The following is a 21,205-nucleotide window of genomic DNA, read 5'->3' on the forward strand; positions in this document are numbered from 1 at the left end:
TTCATTCAACTAATTCTGAATTTGTATTTGAAAGTATCACCACACAATTTTAGTTTATTCATAGTAAATACACCTATACGGTTTCTGAAGTTTGGTTTACAATTTCAATATTAATAACAATATTATTATTGGAACACTTCCCTTCTAAAAGGATGTTATGTACTTTTGGTTTAAAAGTAAACAATAACAGTGCTGACGATTTTTTGTTTTGGTTGGAGAAAACGTGGTTTAATCAATGGCAAAGTCGATTTCTGCAGCTGCAGCTCTTGCACAGACAAAAACAAAACAAAGCCCAAAAGAATGCTGACTACACAAAACCTGTTTCTGATGGATCCTCCTGTCCCTCGTACTCTGAGGATGAGGGGAGGAGTCCCTTAATCCTCCCAACACAGAATTCTCACGCAGAAATGGGGTTGCGGATGGACCTGGGAGCTTCTGAGTGAGATGGGAACCTGGGTAGCTGGTCTGGGGTGCAGGAATGTACACTGCTCATGATTTGTGGGTGGGATACAGAAAAGAGGTTTGAGGAGCCCCTCCCTTACGAGTCTGTGAAAAACTAACCTTAACTACTATTTAACAGCATTCTGCACATATTGTTTCCTCTCAAAATGTGTAGCTACAACATTTGTGTGGACGACTGGTATTAGGTTTGCAAACAAATCTACAATATGGTGGATTTAAAGATCACCATCAGATACACGGATTTTTCATCTATTTTATAAGGTGGCCCTTCCAGATAGCAGACCCTAAACAAGTGTATGACTTAGACTGTTCTCATGTGTCATTATCACAGGTCTTTGAGGTGGACAATGCAGGTAAATTCTCATCATACTGTGAAAAATCTAATAGTAATCGAAACTTACACTTTTTTCGATGTTCACACTTTTTACTCAGATGTTTCATGTATCACAAATTAAGAAGCCTTTAGAATCTGAAAAAAAGTAACCATGGGCAGAACTATGTAACAGCTTTATCGCCCAAATGATTTTTATACTTCTGGTTACTTTAAAGACTAAGTAGTAATGAGGACAAACTATCAAAAATTAGAGTCTAAAGCTGCAATTTACTAACTGTGAAACAGAAGTCTGAATCCAGGAGGCCGGAGTTAGCAGTTATGCTACAAAGTAAAGCTTCCTGCTGAGGAATGTGTGACATCTAGCTGTTTACTGTCACCACCACGGAAAGGGAACTGGTCTGAGAACATTCAAGTTATAGAAACCAGTAAGAGAATAAAACTCAGCCTACGTTTTTAAAACTAAAAACAGTTTTCTGGCAGAACAAAATTTTCATTCCCAAATGGATAGAAGTTCAGCTTGTATCAGATTTTGCCTCAACTTGTCAGCCTGCACAATTTGTGAATAACCGGTGATTAGCATAATCTAAGAAGGCTCAACATCCGGAGCTGAGCTACAGCGACAACAAAATCGATCAGAACTCCTTTCACAGCAGTAGTCGTCAGGCTGCTTCTACCCCCAGGGACACTTGGCCATGACACTCGCAGCTGTCACGACTTACAGACTTACAGGGAGAGGAGGTGCTGCCTGGGAAGCCGGGACACTGCTCCAGTCCTGCAGCAGCCAGGACAGTGACCCCCACAAAGAGTGATCAGGCCCCAAATGTCAACAGAAACCCCCTGATTTGCATGAATACAGGAAGGTGGGAGAAACCAGGGACAGCCACTCACTGCGCTGGGGCGGCCTGACCTGGCCTCCTCCACTCAGGAGCCCAGCCTCCATCCACAAAGGCAAATTCCTTTTTGACCGTTTGGGGGCCCACTGTTACAGACTCGAAAGTCTAGCCACATGACCCTATTTCACGACCCTGGTAATTAATTAGCCGGCTGGAGTGATGCTGAGTTACCTTCACAATGACAAGTAATGTTTTTGAGAAAACAAACATGGCATCTATTTCCACCTTGAGATTATTGCTATGAGTGCCAGTGACGTTTTAACTGTTAAAAGAAGTAAACAGTTCTATTTGCAGTGGTATAACAAATTTTAATTCAAAATAGACACTCTGAAAACAATAGGTAAAAAAAAAAAATAAACTTCAACAAGCTCTTTTTGAATTTACAACAGAGTACACCAACAACCACAGACCAAGTTCACAATTGCTTCAAAAATGCACATTGTAGCAATCACATGCAAGTATATTTTTAAATCCATAGAGTAGCATTATCTTATTTCCCAGAGACAGTCATACCTTCTGAATACATCGGACAGGTGCCTCTGTGCATCCCAGCAGTGATGTAAGGTCTAAACTGGCTGGTTTCCATCACTGGTTCTGGTGCTTTAAGTTCTTTTATATTGTGTTATTACGTGAAAGAAGTAACAGAAAACGAGGTGTAACGGTCCAAAGAACGCTAACACAATGGAGTCCATTAGCCCGACACTGGGCTGTGTGGATGCCTATTTCCCCATACGAACACGCTCACTTCTAGAAAACCATCAGAAATTAACAGACCAACCATGGAAACTTCCTCTTGCCCCAGAAAACCTATGCTTACATTTCAGCACCCACACTCAGGGGTAAAAATTTCATTCCTGAGTAACACAGTTCTTCCCTTTCACTGGTTCTGAACAGTTAGGTTAGGAGGAAGGGTGTGTGTGTGTGTGTGTGTGTGTGTGTGTGTGTGTGTGTGTTTCAGTGTTTATTCTAAAGGCACTAAAGATTTACTGTCTTACCTTTGACTGGAGAAATTACTTAATCACCATATCAAAAAGAGGGGAAAGTCTACATTGAAAAGTGTTTCTGCAGCTACAGAATTAATTCATTTGTAAAACAACTCTTGACTTATAAGCTAAATACTGGACTTCAGGTTCAGTGTATTTTTTAACAAATGAAAACATGTGGTTTTCTATGAGTGATAATCAAAAACAGCTGTTAGGTCAAACCTGAAAAAAAGGAAAACGAAAATCAGAGTCCAAGAAGCAAATATCTTACAAAGAAGAAAGCAGCCTAAGTTACTGCCGTGCGCACTCGCTTCTCTAAACATTTACTGTTTCATTTGCGGCAGCTACGTGGGAAAGGAGGGAAGGGAGACCTCAGCTCTCATGTGCAGTTCATTAAGTATTCTGAAACAAGCTGAGATTTCCTTAAATGAAAAAACAAATATACGTAGATTTGTTTTTATCGTATGATACTGACACTACTGGGAAAACAAGGCGTGCATGAAATACCAAAAGATTTGATTTACCTGACTGAGGAAAAAACTAAAATTAATTATGTCAAAATCAAACCGCAGGAAACAATAACTTTGAAAAAGAACTATCACTTCTTCATACAGAAGTCCTGCAGAGCACCTGAAATACATCTAAGGAGCAGCATGAAGACCACTGAAATTGATTAGTTCAACATACAGTGAGGAAAATAACATTTTTTAAATCTCAATTGAAAAAAACTACTAATTTCCTAAACTTTTTATGAGTTTTTTGGTTCGTACTCAAAGTTCAATCTGTGTTTAACGTTTTTAAGTTCAGACATATCAAAGCCTAAAAGCACAGAAGGCTTGTGATTTCGTATTGCTTTCATGCAAATGTACCTCCTTTTTCCAAAAAATGAAGCCACGTCAATTTTCCACACCCATAACAGTGAAGATAACAGTTCTATTTCCTTTTTACTAGGATATGGCCTCTTATGGAAGTAATCTCTGAGAAACTGCTTCTTTTCTTCGTAAGAACGGTCTTCATATTTTTTGGGGTTTAACGCTAAGATCTGAAGAGCGTCATCGTTAACCGCCAGTGGCCCTTCCGTCCTGCTTTCATTCCTCTGTCTTTTGAAGGGCATGACGCTGGTCGCCTTTTCCGGAGCCGGGTCTGCGTCGGTGTTTATGACCAGAGGCCGTTCCTCCACAGCCCTCTGGTCTTCGGGCCCCAGGTGGCCGTCAGGCAGCTTCCTCTTCACAGAGAAACTGGCGTCATGTATGACCTCGCCGTTGACCACAACCAGGTCACTGTTGTCGATGAAGCTCGGCTGCGAGTGCAGGTCGGGGCTGCTGTCCTTTGGGGCACTCCTGCAGCGCAGCAGGTGGATGGCAATGGCGGCCAGGGTCATGTTGCCGGTGTAGACCCCACAGCAGTGGATGCACTTGAACGCCGGAGATTTCAAAATCGTGTGCACGGTTGGCGTGATGTGGTGCCTGTCCTTCAGGTGCAGCTCGTAGGCCTCAGGCGTCCCAAAGGTGCCAAAGCAGAAGGGGCAGGTCAGCGCCCGCCGGCCGGGGCTCCCGGAGGCGCCCTCGGGCTGGGGCCTCACGCGGATGTACACGGGTCCCAGCGACTTGGGGTGCAGGCCTGCCAGCACCGCCAGGTGTACCTCCCGCTCCCCGAGCTCCTCCCTGGGCAGCGTGGTGACAAAGTCCAGGTGGGGGAACAGCAGGTTGCCGTTGGCGTCGACATCCAGCTGGAAGCCTCGGTCACTGTACTCCGTGGGGACCTTCTTCCTCCCCGGGTGCACGGTCCTGCTGTGCTCGCAAAGGCCCCGGAGGTCGTGGAAGGTGCTGGGGCAGAGCAGGCAGCCCAGACCGTGCATGAGCACGTGCTGCATGAGCTGGGGCTCCGACACCGGGCACTTGCAGGACAGACAGCGCACCGCCTTCTCCCTCACCCACTTGAGGAAGGGCGCACAGGCGGCCAGCCGCTCGGGCTCCGGCTTCTCGGCAGGCTGGGCCTCACTGTGCTTGTGTGCCACCTCCATGTGCACCTGGTACACGTTGGAGGGGAAGAGCTCGTTGCACACCGGGCATGTCTTCCACTGCTTGGCCTGTCGCAGCGCCTGGCCCGCCTCTGCCGCCGCGGCGGTGGCGGGAACGAGCGCACTCTGAGCGGCACCGACCAGCACCGGGGGCGAGGGCGCACTGGCCACAGAGCCCGCCACCTGAGCGGCCGCGCCCGACGGCAGAAGCTGAATGGGCACCTGTGGGGGGGCGACGGTGGCCACGCCCGCGGCTGGCACAGGCAGAGTGACAGAGACTGGGGCCAGCGTGTACGTGGGGATGCCGTTCACTTGTTTCCCTGTCGGAATCAGCTGTCTCAGAATGGAGCCCGACGTCAGGAAAGTTGTGTTCTGGGAGGCGCCAGGTCTCACTGGCTGGTTTGCAGGCAGAATGCTTGGATTCACAGACTGGTGAAGCTGCAGGACCCCGGGCCGCACCGGCTGGCTCACAGGAAGGACTCCCGACATGACGGGCTGGCCGAGCTGAACGACACCGGAACTCACACCCTGGTTCACAGGGAGAATGCCTGACGAGACCGTCTGGCTGGGCGAGAGCAGCCCCGGCGGGACCACCTGGCCTGCAGGGAGAACCCTCAGGGGGACCGTCTGGCCAGGAGGGAGAACCCGTGATGGCACCGTCAGCCCCGGGGGCAGAACTCCCGATGGGGCCGTCTGGCCAATGGGGAGAACCCCTGACTGCACCATCTGGCCAGCAGGGAGCACCCCAGAAGTTGCTGTCTGTCCCGAAGGGATCACCCCAGCAGGGGTGGCTTGGCCTGCAGGAAGAACACCCGACGGTACTGTCCGACTCACAGAAATCAGCCCTGGTGACACCGCCTGGAGAACCCCGGGGGTGACTGCGGGGCTGACGGGAAGGATGGCAGAGCCAGCAGGTCTGTTCATGGGCCCAACAGGCTGGGTGAAGGGTGGAGCTCCTGGGCGGATGGCCGGGTTCCTGGGGAGGACTGCAGCTCCCACAGGCTTTGTGACAGGCCCCACTGCTTGCGTCAGAGGCAACACAGGAGGATTTGCTGACTGATTCAGGGGGACTCCGTGGGAAAGAAAGACTGGGGGGGGGGCTGCGGGCGGCAGAGTGAGGCTGCCTTGGCCAACTGCCAGGGGGCTGGAGACGAGAGTCACGTGGGGCTTGGCCACGGCAGGCGGAGAGTGGGCGAGGCTTCCAGAAGCGCCTGAGGCCACCGTCACGGGCTGGACTGTGCCCTGGCCTGGTGGGGCGGCCGCTTGGCTTTGACCACTCTGTGGCAAGGCAAGATGAAAGCAAGGGGCTGTGGCTGGGATGCCTGGGGCACTGCCATTTGGTGGCGTGGGCACCGCTGGTTTGGGGGCAATGTGCAGCTGCTTCCAAAGCCCGGTCTTCTTAACGTGCTCCGAGATCACGGACCTCAGCTTGTTCTCCAAATCTCTGTGCACGTCTGATGTGAGGAGGTGATACATCAGTGCATCCTGGCTGCTGGCGCTGGCCTCGCACTTCTTGCAGTAATACCTGTCGGGGGGTGGCGTCTTCTCGGCAGAGAGGGTGCCATCAGCTTTCGGTGGCTCAGCCAACGCCTCGGTCCGCAGGCCGAAGTAGGAGCTGATCAGGTGGTGAAAGTGGGCAACCAGAACGTGCTTCTTCATGCTGTAGTACAGCGTGTTGGAGAAGTTACACTTCAGGCATGTGAAGCTTATCACATCGCCCCGGGACGAGCGGGTCTCGCCCAGGATGCTCACTGTGTAGCTCTGGACCTTCCGCACAGGTGCGTGGAACATTCTGAAGTGCCTGCCCACAATCTTGGGCTGAGAGGAAAAGACACAGTTTGGGCACGGGATCAGCAGCTCCTGGTCAGCCTCTTCCTCATGGTAACGATGCAGGTGGTTTTTGAATGATGTAAGCACTTTGGTGGAGTACTTACAGAGGCCACAACAGTATGGCTTCGTTCGGTATCTCTGTGAAAAGACAAGAAAGTCACGCATAGTTTAACCCAGTCAGTGGATGGATACCACTCCGACAGTTCACAGTGTTTGTGACTCTTTCTTCGAACGTGCGAGAACCTAACACCATCACTCTCAGAGAACGTTTGTTCTCAGCCAGGGCAAGATTTTTCTTCAAGGGCCAGAGAAGAATATTCTAGGCTCTGTGGGCCACCCACACAGCCTCTGTGGTGAGTCCTTGGTGCTGCCACATTAAACCAAACAGCGCAGATGACACACACGTCCGTGAGCATGGTTCTGTGCCAATAAAGCTACAGACACTCATTGAAATTTCAAGCATTTTTCACATGTCAGAAAATGGTATTCTTTTCACATTTTTTTCTTCTCAAACATTTAAAGATTTAACAACTATTCTTAGCTTGTACTCCATACAAACACGAGGTGGCCTGCAACTCAGTTTGCTGACCCATTTTCCAAACCATCCGCTACAACCACATCTCATTACTTAGACCTATACTTTGAATTAACTGCACAATTAAAATAAACTTGCTTATTCTCTGCAAGACAGTTATTTTCTCCCCTTCTTGTCCTATTTCTCCACTGTTGTTTTTGCTCCAAATTTGAGAACCTCTAGAATTCATCTACAAATAACTTGCAAACTGTGAAAGCCATCACTACTATTTTTTACTTCCCCCGTTATAGAAATGTCTTAGGGAAGGTGAGAGCCAAATGGACAGTGCTTAGCACGGGTAAGTCCAGCCAACTCTGAAGCTATGTGACAAGCAGTAAAGAAAGAAGGGCTGTGCCTGAGTCACTGTGAACAATCTGGAGCTAAGATTTGGAACATAGCACTGACAGTCTACAATTTCTCTTTAAAGCAAGTCTGGGGAATTCAACAAACCAGAGGCATAACAGACACTGGAACCACAATTGGACACCTGGGGAGTGAGCCCGTTCTAACATCCAGTAAACCTTGTTGGTCTGTGACAATGGAAGGGAGTGAAGTCTGTGATCCTGTGACAGTCCCCAGACCCTGGAGCCACTCACCAACAACACAGCTGGCCCTAGTTTCACAAGGACGATGGTGAGACATGGACAGACGGAGCACACAGCAGGGTCCCCAGCACGGCTGTGCCGAGGTCGTCCCACACTGGGACACTGCTACTCGTTACACAGTGGCCACAGGTTAAGTCCTACCCTCCCAGATCTGCGCTCTGATGATCCATCTCCCTCAAACACCACACATATATTCCCATTCTGTGACTGTCACCCAATCTGTCCAGGTCATGCAGGTTTCCCTCTTGAGTCACAGGTCAGAGAAATCATCCAAACACATTCAATAGCATGTTGCTACCTCTGAGCAGTTAGGCTTTGGTATTTCTGGTAGGATCTATAACAAACCTACGGCCAACCACAGGCTAAAAACCCATATTTCAATGATTCTGACCCTTTTTTTTTCCCCATACTTTAACACCTCTGAAATCTGGGTATACTTTACAACTGATGGCTCCGTGGTACCATTTAATTATCACTTGAGTTTTCTTAGGGGACCAGTAAAAAACGGTGTGTCTTAACGAAATACTGTACTGAAAACCAGATACTCAGTGAAAATTACACTGAATCAAAGAGCAGACAGAACCTACTAACAACTGCATATTATTATCTGTTAGTATTGAGTAGATCTTTGGGTGGGGAAAAATCTTTTCAACTGTGACACCATAAACATGATCCATCAGAGGAAAAAAATGACAAATTGGACTTCATCAAAGTCTGAAAACCTCTGTTCTTTGAAAGACACTGTTTAAAAAATAAAGATCAGCCACGAGCTAGGACACAGTATTTGGAAACCACACATCTAATAAAGAGCTCATGTCCAGAATACAAGTTGTGGACATGTTCAAGTCAATAAGAAAACAAATGACCCAATTTTTAGAAAACAGACCAAAGATCTGACACTTTACCAAGACGGTATCGGAGGCCAACCAAGGACATGCACAGATGCATCGCGCCCTCAAGTCAGTGGGGAAGTGCAGACTGACTCAGCACACACTACACACCTACTGAAATGGAAATAAACAGCTGAATCCGCAAGCACCCTCACCCGACAACAAGTCTGCAAGGCACAACTAGAGCTCTCACATTGCCAGTGGGAAAGCAAATGGAACAGCCACGTCAGGAAACAGTTTGCTGTCTTTATAAAGACAAACATATGCTACTTCCCAAATACGCCCAGCAAGCTCATGCCTCGCATTTACCCAGGAGAGACGGAAGCAGAAAGCCGGATGCGAATGTCCTAGACAGCGATCGATCCGAAGTGACAGGAGTGTGAGGCCATGGCTCCCTGGTGAGGGACACAGCCAAGGAGAGAAGCAGAAAGAAGTGGAGTCGGGTACTGGGCGCTGGGAGAAGTCTGCCCCAAAGCGTATGCCGCCTCCGACAGCGCCGTCACCTCAGGTAACCTCCGCAGGTCTGTCCCCAAGACCCGAAAGGCTAACATCTCATTTTTCTGAACTCCTAAGGGTCTCCCGGTAGCATGACCAACAGAATCCAGTGTGGTCACAACTTCTCTGCTGTGTGGCCTGACTGTCTCTGCTTGTGAATCATGGTTCCCCACAACAGCAGGCAGACTACCTGAGGAACGCAGAGGAACAGGGACTGAAGGAGCAGGCCACACGGTCTCTGCCACGCCAGACCACAGCAGCTTTTTCTGCATACAGTATCTTACATAGAAATTCCAATACAGATTCACTCTCTACTGTCTACTATCTCATATTGTCAGTTAACATTTGTGGTCTAGGCCCTATTCACCTCAACAAAAACAAACTCCTTGAGGAAAAGAACCCTAATTTTTATCCCTGGATCAGGCACTCAACAAGTTCTATCTACTTTAAAGCAGGAATTAAAAACAAGTGTTTGTTGATGAAAAGCACATAATTACATACATCCTGCAGATGACATGTTTTAATAACTGAGGTGAGAACAGCCAGTGTCACAGAGTCACGGAGTTAATGTTCTCCACACGAGGCCTGCTGCGTGGCCCTACGAGCTGTTCTGAGAACTATCACCACGTCCGGGACTGTGGGTGGGGGCAGGGAGGGCAAGACTACACGTGGGACAGCAGACGGGCAGAAAAGCAGCCTCAGGAGGACAGGCTGATCACAGCAGGTTTGGAAAGAAAATTCTGACCGAACAATGATGGACGAGTTACAGGAATTTTCTTTAAACCAAAATTTCCACGGCCACCATGACTTGAACCAATAGGAGGGGAAAGGATAAGGTTTAGGCCGAGTGCGACACTGACGAAGGTGCCTCCTCACAGCTGGGTGGCAGGCAAGGCTCCCAGGAAGACACTTCAGTGAGGAAAACCCAGCAGTGTGCCACATGCCTTAGCTTGAACTTGCTCAGGTTTGAGGTTTCCAATTATTATAAACTATGTTCCTCAATTCAAGATGCATATTTTTATTTTAGTTTCTGAAACCAGGACGCACCTGTATTGTACAGACTTAATGTCATGGCGTATCATTTTACTCAGAATAATTATAAATCCAAGGCCCTTCTTACATCACTCATAGTGACATGCGTGACAAGTATCATTGTTATCACTTAACTTTACATACAGAAAACTCTCAAAGCAGCAACAGTTATTTACCACAAAACATGTAACTTTGTTTTCCTTTGTTTCCCTGAATGTTTGCACCTCCCCATTCATGCATCAGCAACCCCAACACATGTGATGTTCCTTAGGATTAAACTGACCCTCACCCCCAACCTTTGAGGAACCATGAAAATCAAATACAAAACTACATACCACTTTCTTTCCAGAAGGTTCCCAGAGAGCAATATCTCCCCACGATGTGTTATAAAAGTACTTCTCTCCTGGATCAAAGCCTTTAAGGTCCTTTTAAAAAGGGAGAGAAAGAAGGAAATCATTATGCAATTTCAGAAGATAAATACTGAATTAGAACCTGATAGGGTTACTAGTCCCGGTAAAATCTACGTTGGAAAAATGAAATAAAAATGCCATCCATGGGCAGACTGTAAGAGAGAGCCCACTAAGTATGAAAACTGAGGAAAAGGTTGAAATGATCCAAGTTAAAATTAATTTTATAAGAAACAAACATGACATTTCCCACAACTAATTTTTGGAAGAGGGAAATGGTGTGAGTGGACACCACTGCCGCCTGAGGGCTCTGGAGGAGAAGTTCGGATAATGAAGCATCAGTGGGAGCTCCAGGAGTGTGTGTGTGTGGGGGCGACGGGGGGGGGGCGGGGGGGGCGGTGGCGCACGATTTAGACAAGGGCGGGGCTCACATGCGTGGGCACGAGAAGACCCACAGGGACGGGGTCACTGAGATCCCAGCAACCAAGTGCAGTGGGGTCTAGACTGAGTTGTGGTTCAAACTAACCAAGCCTAACAAGTGTTGGGGGAAAACTGGAGACTGTGAATGTGGACTGGGGAACAGGCAAGACAAACACCGAGTGACACAGGAAGATGAAGGTAACTCAACAAAGGCAAGTACTAAAAAAGCATGATCAATATGGACTCACTGTGGTAAAGACCACAGACACACATACACACGAGAAGGCTAAACAATAAGATGTAAATAGTGGTAATCTCTGAACAGTAGACATGTGGCATTTTAAATTTTATTTTCTAAACAAATAATTACCTGTATTTTCTCTTCCCCAGTTTATTACTATTTTTATAGTTTATTTTTAATATATTAAAAAATATTAGTTAAACCAGAGAAAGACAGTTAATATAACAATTGCCTTTGAATATACTTTTCCAAGGCCAATAATACTTTGAATCAAATTCTTCACAAGTTCAAAAAATTCAAAGCAGATCTGGTCTCTATTTCAATAGCTATGAACAAAATACACATAGAATTATCAATGGCTATAAGGATACACAGCCTGCCTATTTAACAATTTTCTTTACTAGATATGCCAGCAATATAGTCTCAAGTTATAATAAAGGATATAATTATGAGAACACAATTTATCTATAAAGTTTGTCCGTGACCTTAATTTTTAAGCTTTTGCAAGACTACACGTATTCAATTAAAAAATCAGAAAAAAACAAAAGCCTATCATATAATGGATGCATCCCCATTTGTTGACAGTTAATACTGAGAAATTAAGTTAGGGTCTTCTTTTGCCAAAGTAATAAGTAATTCAACACATTATCCTTCAAGATCAAAACCACATACACGGTTAACCCTTGAACAACGTGAGGATCGGGAGCCCAACCCTCAGCCCACCCCACCCCTGCCCAGTCAAAAATCTGCATGTATCGTTTGACTTCCCAACAGCTGGTTGTCCTTGAGTACCTATGGGAGATGGGTTCCAGGACCTGCTGTGGATACCAAAATCTGCAGATGCCGAAGTCCCCCACATAGAATGGCACAGAACAAGGCACACCGTCAGGCCCCCACCCCCCACCCCCGATTCCCAGCCACAGATCAAAAATCCCGGTCCTCATCTACAGTTGCTTGAATACGCAGATGCGAAACCCAGGGATACAGAGGGCTGACTGTGTATTTATTGAAACAAATTGCTAAGTGGACCTGTGCTGTTCAAACCTGCTCATGGGTCAACAGTATTTTTACACTGACTATAAAAAGCTCCTCATAAAAGTAACTTTAAAACTTGAACAGTTTAACCCAACTCAAGTAGAAAGACATAAATAAGAATTAATAACGCTCTCATGCAGACATTTCAATGAGCAATTTCCACCTTGAGGAATCTTACCCATTATTCCAAAACTCCCAGTTCAAATCTCACCTCCCACAAGCCCACCCTCGCATCTCCAATGTTACTGTCTTCTCTTAACCTGTTACTGATCCTCTTACCTTCAGCAACTCCTTGCAGCTGTCAAGCCCAATATCCACAAGAATGTCTTTCACTTTTTTTCGTACCTTCCTGATGTTGTCAAGATTTTCCACAGGAATTTGAAACATTTTTGAAATTTTCCTGACAAGGGAAGAAAACAGAACTGTAGTAGACACGTGTGTATGTACATATGAATATATATTATGTGTGTGTGTGTGTGTGTCTGTGTGTGTGTGTGTATACATACATGCATTTTTTTAAAGAGATTTGATAAACACTAAGAATAATTTTCAATAAATGATGCTGGGACAATGGGCTATCCATGCGCAAAAGAATGAAGTGGCAGTCTTTCCTTACACCACACACAAAAATTAACTCAAAATGGGTCACACACCTCCATGTACGAGATAAAACTTTCAGAAAACTCTCAGTAAAAACATATGGGTAAAGCTTCGTGACCTTGGATTTGGCAATGGATTCTTAGACACAACACCAAAAAGCACCAGCAACAAGAAAAACTAGGTAAGTTGGACTTCATGAAAATTAAAAACTTTTGTGCTTCCGAAGAAACAATCCAAAATGTGAAGAGAATCCACAAAATGGGAGAGAATATTGAAAAACCGTATTTCTAATGTGGAACTTACACCTGGAATATATAAAGAACTCTGATAACTCAATAATTAAAAGATAAATAACCCATCTTAAAAATGAGCAAAGGATCTGAACAGATACTTCTCCGAAGACAATATACAAATGACCATAAAGCACATGAAAAGATGCTAAACAGTATTTGCCACGTGGAAATGCAAAGCGAAACCACAATGAGATACTACTTCACACCCACTAGGATGGCTGTAGTTTTAAAAAAAGAAAACAATTAGTGTTGGCAAAGATTGGGAGAAACCACATCTCTCCTACATCGTGGGGGGGGGGGGGCGGGGCGGGTAAAGTGGTGCAGCCAGCTTGGAAGACAGTCTGGCGGTTTCTCAACATATTAAACATACATGTGCCATGTGAACCAGCAATTCCACCCAAGAGAAATTATAAACATGTGTCCAAACATACACTTGAACAAGAATGTCCATAGTAGCATTATTCTTAATAGCCACACAGAACAAATAACCCCAGCGTCCACCAAATAACCAATGAATGGACAAATAAAATGCGGGATAGACATACAATGGAGTACTTTTTGGCCCTAAAAAGAAACGAGGCACTGACACACGCTATGACGTGGGTGATCCTTGGGGAACATCATGCTGAGGGAAAGAAGCCAGACACAAAGTCACAAGCTGTATGACTCCACTTCCGTGAAGTGTCCAGGACAGACAGATCTCAGAGGCAGAGGGGCAAGTCCTGGGTGCCTGGGGCTGTGGAGAACTGGAAGGTGCTGACTAAGGGGACACGGTTTCTTTTGGGAATACTGGCATTGTTTAAAACTGACTGTGATGATGGTCGCACAACTCTGTGAATATACTAAAAGCCACTGAACTGTACAATTTCAATAGGCGCATTGTATGGTATATACATCACATCTCAATAAAGCTGTTTTGAAAATATCTGAAAGGCGTAAAATTAAAATACACTCTGTGATACCTGACTGGAAAAGAAGGTACAGGTGTGACCTTATTGCTTTTAATATATGCATAGATGAAAAATAAAGTTGTAAACATGTGTGTAGTCCGTAGCTCTGTACACTGAAGGAAGCAGTTACACTGCCCAGGAGCAGTGGACACTCCTGGGGCCCAAACCTCATTTTATAAACACCACTTTGCATTAAAAGGAACCCAGGCTCCTTGCAAAAATGGCTGACTCTAGGGATGGAGCATGGAAAAGGCAAGCTGAGCCTAGAACACCTTGTGCCGGAAAATAAGGAAGTTAGTCAAAGAATGGAGAGTAAATGTCAAAAAGACTCAAAAGAAGCCAACTTGAAGAAGTTGCTACAAGCCAAATATGGGGCAATTGGGGCATCAAATAAATAATGATTGGAGCGGATTATAACCCGTGGCACTGAATTTTCCAAAGATAATGCAAAAATATATCCCATCCCACGTGTTCTTAAAATATGACATGGACACTCCTCCCAGAAAGTGAGGGCATCCAGACCCCCACCCTTAGGACCTGGGCAGAACTTGTGGCTGCCTCACCCAATAACGTGTGGCAGAAGAAATGCCATGTGACTTCCACGGCTAGACCATAGCAACGCCACACTTCTGCCCGCTCTCGGGCATCCAGACACCACGTTGAGGAAGCTCAACTAGCCCAGTGGAGACTACATGCAGGGGTCCCCCATCAGTCAATGGTGTGTGATGCAAAGTCCTCCAGAGCTCCCCGCTGCCCCATCACCCCAGGCTTTGAGTCTCCCCACATCAAGGCCCCAGACACTGGAATAGAAAGAAGCTATCTGAACTCCCGCCTGGACTCCTGACACAAAGAATTATTGAGTTGCTTAAATAAAATGTTTCACTCCACAAAGTTTTGGGGAGGTTTGGTAACATAAACTTAAGTCCCTGGTGATTTACTTAAATGGATTGAAAGTTTGATGAGAAATGGGATATTTTCATGGTTTCCAAGCACTTCCCCACGAAATACTGATAACCAACAAAAAAAGAGTAACTCACAGAAGTCTGGCATACAAAACCAAATTAAGAGACACTGTAAAAAACAACTAGCCTGTAATATTTAGAAATGTCCGGATCAGACAAGGTAACACTACTCACAATGGCCAAAAAGTAGAAACCACCCAAATGTCTGTCACTGGTGAACAGATACACAAATGTGATGGATCCACACAGCGGAATACCACTGGCAATAAAATGCAACTAGGTACTGAGTCGCACTGGAACTCCAATGGACCTCAGAAGATGCTGCTGAGTGAAAGAAAACAGATGCCGATGTCCTTATACTGTCTGACCCATTTCTATAGAGTCCAGAGAGGACAAACCTACAGACAGAAGGTAGACTTGGGGTTTGGCCTGGGGTGTGAACAGGTAGTGACTGCAAATGGATTTTAGGGGTGTATGCTGGAAATGTTCTAATACTAGATTGTGATGATAGCTGTACTAAAAATCAATGAATTATACACTTTGAAAATAAAAGATCATGGAAGGAAAAACTAAGGATCTGTTCCAGATTGCAAGAGCCGGGATAACTAAATATAAAGTGCAATTCTAACTAGACTCTTTTACTGTAAATGTTATTGGAACAACTAGCAAAACTTCAATGGAGTCTAAGGATTCAACGGTAGTAATGTATTGATTACATGATTTTGATGGCTGTGCTCTGGATATATACCCCGTTTCACCGAAAATAAGACAGGACATTATTTTTGGACAATAGCAGGACAATCAGCTCTAATGCGTCTTTTGTAGCAAAAATTAATATAAGACCCTGTCTTATATTACATTATTTTATATAAGACCCGGTCTTAAAGTAAAATAAAACCGGGTCTTATATTGATTTTTGCTCCAAAAGATGCATTAGAGCTGATTGTCTGGCTAGGTGTTATTTTTGGGGAAACACAGTAGGAGGTTCTTTGCAGGAAAGACAGTATTTGGGGTAATGTAGCGTCTCGTTCAGCAACTTACTTTCAAATCATTTAGGGAAAAAAATTCTTTGATTGGGCTTGCAACTTTCTATAAATCTGAAACTATCTCAAAAAAATTTTTTTAATGTGTAAGCTATAAAAGCAAAAAACAAAATTGATAAAATTCGAGATAAAGGAATGCCAGGTGAAATAATGTCAATTTTTTTATTATCAAAACAGTAACTTTCAAATATTGATAATATTCACTGGTAGTGAAGGTAAGTAAAAAAAACACTGTAATTCTTACATGTTTAGAGGGCAATTTGCAGTATCTCCCAAGATTTTAAATGACGATTTCTGAGTCAGCAATTCCACTTCTACAGCACTCTTGTGACCCCTCCTCCCCAAGGGTAAATTCGGGCCTCCCAGGAATCCCCAGGGTAACCAGTCTATACTTCTCTCATTTGCACTCACCTCACTATGTCGCAGTTATCTGTGGATATTCTTATTTCCCCTAGGGGACTACACTTCAGGGCAGGAAATATGTTTCATTTGCATGTCTGAGGCCTTAATAATCCATATTAAATGTTCATAATAAATGAACAAAAGGTGTAAAATAAAACAGGGCAAGAATCATAAGACATTTACAAAGTGCTATGGAGGGCTACAGAGCTGGTACCCAAAACATTCCAGGTGAAGAGCTCAGCATCAAAAATGACTGAGGTAAAGGAGGAAGAGTCTGAATATACTTGGCAAAAGGTAAATTAAACCAAAAGGGAGACTGGAATCTAATTGGAGAGGAGGAGGGAGGAATTTGGGATGGGTAATAAGGAAACATGAAGTTTCTTAGAAGCTGATTTGGAATGGGTATGTTTTCAGACAAGTTATCTATGTGAAAAGTGATCTTAGGCTCAGGAGAAGGAGAGATTCAATGATCGTTTAGTATTTTAGAAATGGGTAAAAATAAAATTACTAAAAATAAAATGCACTGAATTGGGCTCTAGGCTTCAAAAGCACAATTGAACAGAGCTGTCAAGCAGCTCATGATGGCATCCTCAAAAACTAAGCTCAAGGTCACTTTCAAGCCCAACCGCCTTCTTTAGCCAGAGCAAGCCTCGTCAGAAATGTCTTAGATGCTTTCTAGTCATTCTATCAGAACTGCTTTCATTTCCTCCTTAGAGTGCCACTATCCTGTCTATCCTTTGGGGTTTCTTCTTATTGTTTAAGGTGTGGAACAGCATCCACATATATCTGAAACAAGCTAAATTTATTGCTTGCAAAAAAGTGTGGCATTATGCTGTGCTCGCTGGTCTTATTACAGGGTTTTGAGAAGCATGGCCAGCAGGGACTGGTGGGCTTTTAGACTTTCAGAGCAGCAGTTCAGGCACTGGCTGGATCCAGACTGGCTGACTCGGGAGGAGGTATTGAAATGAGCCGTCAGTGACTGGGCAAGCTTTAAATAGGCTCTATCGTTACTTGTTCAGGCTCAGGAGTAGGGCCAAGAAGCTGTCAGCCTTCTCCCTTGAACTGGGAGAATAGGAACTTTCTATTCTCAAGCGTAAGTGCCCACCTTCCGTCAGCATGATGATTGTACCCCTGCCCCAAAACACACAGATCCCTTATTTAAGTTAAAAAAAAAAAAAGTTTCCCATTACCCTTTTTTACTGTTTTGGGGATAACTGTTTGCTGTTTAAGGATAACAAAAAATAAAACATGGGTAAATTACTGAAGTTTCATAACCTTAAAACAGTTCTTTCAAGAGCCCTGGTCTACAGTTGCCAATCACTTTGGGGAAAAGCAGCTGAGTTTTACCATAATTTTTCCATTGCAAAATACTAGAACTTATCCATTCTAACAGACCAGAGTCCACACAAAATGTCCTGTGACTTAACTATGAAATAAACGGGTGTTTTCATAGATCCTCTGTGATGCTGTTGTCCACACGTTCTTGGCACTCGGTTAAATCCGTACAGCACCTGTATGTAAGGGACAACACCAGCACATGGCAGGCTAATGCAGTCGCACCAATCTGTCAATCTCAGCTCACAGCAAGTGACCTGTAACTTCTGAGTGTGCGCCAGGCATGAAACTACCAGGAATCCCACCGATGTGGATGAGAAAATACTTTCCAAAGGGGCACGTAAAGGACCTCCTCTGTTGTGTTTTTAGTATCATGACCACTGAAGAATATTCCGTTGTGGAAAAAAATACACTCCAAAAAATAAAGTCAATCAGATAACAAGTAATAACCCTTTATGCCACAGAACTTTCTGTTGAGCTTCTGTGAAATCTAAGTTCTAAAAAATTTTCACTTGAGAGGAAACACAGCTGCCTGGATTCAGATCAGCTCCCCAACTTACAAGCTGTGTGACCTGTGGCAAATGACAACCCGTGGGCCTCAGATGCCCACCTGACAAACAGGGAGAGGACAGCCTACTCTAGAAACAGCTGTGAGGGTGAATGAGTTAATACAAGAAACACACTTACAACACACGCACAGTGAGTTCGCTCTCTAACTCCAAAAATCCAAATGCAATGTCCCAACCACTGGAACATAGGTCTTTAAAATAAACAACCTTAAAGATCACATACTATTTGTGCCACACATGAAAGCAAGCAGATCCCTCCCAGACACCTGCCTTTCAGTCTCCTCCTAGGAAGCACACTGCCCTAACAGCCAGCGTGGACAGCCCACAGACTGCTGGGGACTCAGCCCCCCAAGAGTTACTACAACCATAAATTCACCAATAGCACGTTGCAAACCAGAGTTCAAATTAAGAAGGGGTTCCAGGATCTCTTCAGCTAAAAATCTTGCCATATCCCCAATCTTGCCAAATGCTAATGCTAATGCAGCCCTCCCGTTACCAGACCCCTGCTCTCCTCCCCAGCCCTGTCCACCCTCTGGCCTAGCACCAGTTCCCTCCCCACAGAGATGTGTCACTTGCCTGCTTAAAGATCACTGGCCCAACAGAGTCCCAACTCCCAGTAAGATAGAAGTTCGTTCACTATACGCCAACTCTAAGTTACCCTCATTGTACTTGACTTCCAACCAAAGATGAACGTGCATTTTCTACAACCCCTCCCACAACAGCTCCGGATACCCCCAACTCCTACCCAGACTCCAAGCGCTACTTATTTGATAAAACCTGTGTGCCTTCTAATTATAACGAGTTTTACCAGCATTCAGGCAAGTCTCTTATTCAAACGCAAACAAAACACTTACAGTATTTAACTATTTGCCATTCTGCAACTGTGCACTATTTGGACTGGCTGTTATGATTTTTGACATTCCAAAGCCAAACGTCACAAATTTTGCAAACAGAATTTGCGTCAACGCAGTCAGCAATGGCATATGAAAGTTAAAATGTTAATGTCAATCACCAATATTCACATCCAAAGGGTGGACACAGGGATTTGCCATCAGCGGTCCTTCTGGGGGAGAAGCCACGACAGGGCAGACTTCGGCGTGACCGTAGCTTCGCGGCCCACATTTTCACTCACTCGAGGCTGCAGCTGCGACAGGCTCCGGGAAGAGCCGCGCCGCGCGAGGGGCGCCCTGCAGGGGCCCGCCCTGCCCCTCCCCCGGCCCGTCCCCCTGTCCCCAGCCCCATCTCCCACTCGTCTCTTGACCCCCGCCCTCCACGCCCTCCAGCCCCCTCGCCCCCAGTCCCGTCCCCTCATCTCCCGCCTCGGACCCCCGGCCCCGCCCCGCGGCGACCACCCCCCGCCCCCTCGTGACGTGAAGGGGCGACCGGCGCCGTCCGGGCCGCGAACCCCGCGCCCGCAGAACGTCGCGGCATTCGTGAGGCGGCCGCGGGTGTGGGCGGGGCGGGGCGGGGCGGGGCCGCCGCCGGGACTTCGCGGGCCGGGCCGGGCCGGGCCGGGGCGGCGCCGCGGGACCGGGCCGGGGTCGTACCTACCCTGGGCGCCTGGAGCGCCGCCGCGTCTCCCGCCGCCTCTCGCCGCGCCCCGCCGGGGCCCGCGCTCCCTCCGCCCCGCGCGGCGGGACCCCCGCCTCAGCGCGCGCCCACCCCCGCGCGACCCTATCCCCTCCTCCCAGCTCGGCCAGAAAGAGAAAATGGCGCTCGATTTGCCTCCGGAAGTGACGCGTGCCCTCATTTGCATGGTGGTGCAGCAAGCCAATGGGAGGAGAGTGTGCATGGGACCCCTGGGCAGTGCTCCACAGACCCCTTGGGGCCCCTGCCTAAAGCTGGACTGGAGGCTCTACAATGGGAGTGGGGTACCCCTGCTGGAGACCCTGTCTTGACGCCCCCTCCTGCCACAGTGGGTTGGCCTGCCAGCCCCTCAACAGCATCTGTGCACACTCTCGTGAGAGTTTGAGTGGGTGATGACGTCATTAAAGGGGGTGGGGTAATGGAGTCCTCAACCACGTGACTAATCACGTGGGCTCACCAGAACTTTGACTTCATTTGCATGGAATGGGGGTGGAGCTAGTGGCTGCCGCAGGAATGGGTGGCCCCGCCCACATCTCAGAGCCAATAGGAAAGTAGCTATGAGGAGAACCCTTCCTGCCATTGGAGAATAGAACTTGAGCTTTCAGAACTTTGGGAAGTGTGCCCTTGATTGACACATCTTGGTGAGCTGACTGGATAGGGTCTCCTGACTTAATTACCTTCTATGAAAATTAATGTCACACCTTTCCTTGAGAATTCTGATTTTTAAGTTAGAGCCACTATATATTGTGTAGGGAAAAGGTTAATTGCATACATTTCGTAAAAACTCCTAACTGGCCTAAAAGTTCACTTTTGCCCAGATTAATTAAAAATTGTGAAACTATTATATTTCTCTAAATGAGTGGAAACATGGAGTAAGAACTTTCAAAATGGGTCTGTTGTCTTCATCCATTGAGTCCAGCGACCATGGGGAAGAGAAGCACCACTCCACCCTCAGGAAGCTTGCAGTTTAAGGAGAGGCCAGGTGTATGCAAAAACACCTACTTTTATGTGTCTGGTCCCTGTGGTATTCCCGCTCCTTAATGACTATTCCAGGCCTTTCCCACTTCACCGAAGTTCCCTGGGCAGCACCTGTCCCTCAACTTCCTTTCCCACGAAAACCACGTCTCCTCCCCAGAGCACCAAGACTTGGCCTCCGGACCTCCCAATCCCCACGTGCACACCGATTTCCTCAACAACCGCCCTGACCTTACAGCTCGTTTCAGAGGGTGTGTCTGCCCACGTT

The 21,205-nt window shown here is 46.3% G+C and overlaps 1 protein-coding gene across 4 annotated transcripts; it reads right to left on the reverse strand.

The window, feature by feature from the left end:
• Positions 1-2,593: 2,593 nt before the first annotated feature.
• On the reverse strand, positions 2,594-20,050 carry ADNP2 (ADNP homeobox 2). 4 transcript variants are annotated; one of them, XM_019715995.2, is made up of 5 exons: positions 19,388-19,600; positions 12,501-12,621; positions 10,454-10,543; positions 3,542-6,660; positions 2,594-2,894 (listed from the first exon to the last, which is right to left on the reverse strand). In XM_019715995.2, exons 1-5 carry the CDS (start codon positions 19,495-19,497, stop codon positions 2,858-2,860), a joined length of 3,477 nt encoding a protein of 1,158 aa, XP_019571554.2. In that variant the 5' UTR covers positions 19,498-19,600; the 3' UTR covers positions 2,594-2,857. The 4 variants fall into 4 exon arrangements, with proteins under 4 accessions (XP_019571554.2, XP_074195883.1, XP_019571546.2 ...); XM_074339782.1 differs by lacking the exon at positions 19,388-19,600 and adding an exon at positions 19,927-20,050 and having other exon boundaries at positions 2,594-6,660; XM_019715987.2 differs by having other exon boundaries at positions 2,594-6,660.
• Between the last annotated feature and the right edge of the window lie 1,155 nt (positions 20,051-21,205).

This window comes from Rhinolophus sinicus, linkage group LG09 (genome assembly GCF_036562045.2).
Source record: "Rhinolophus sinicus isolate RSC01 linkage group LG09, ASM3656204v1, whole genome shotgun sequence".
Classification (NCBI taxonomy): domain Eukaryota; kingdom Metazoa; phylum Chordata; class Mammalia; order Chiroptera; family Rhinolophidae; genus Rhinolophus; species Rhinolophus sinicus.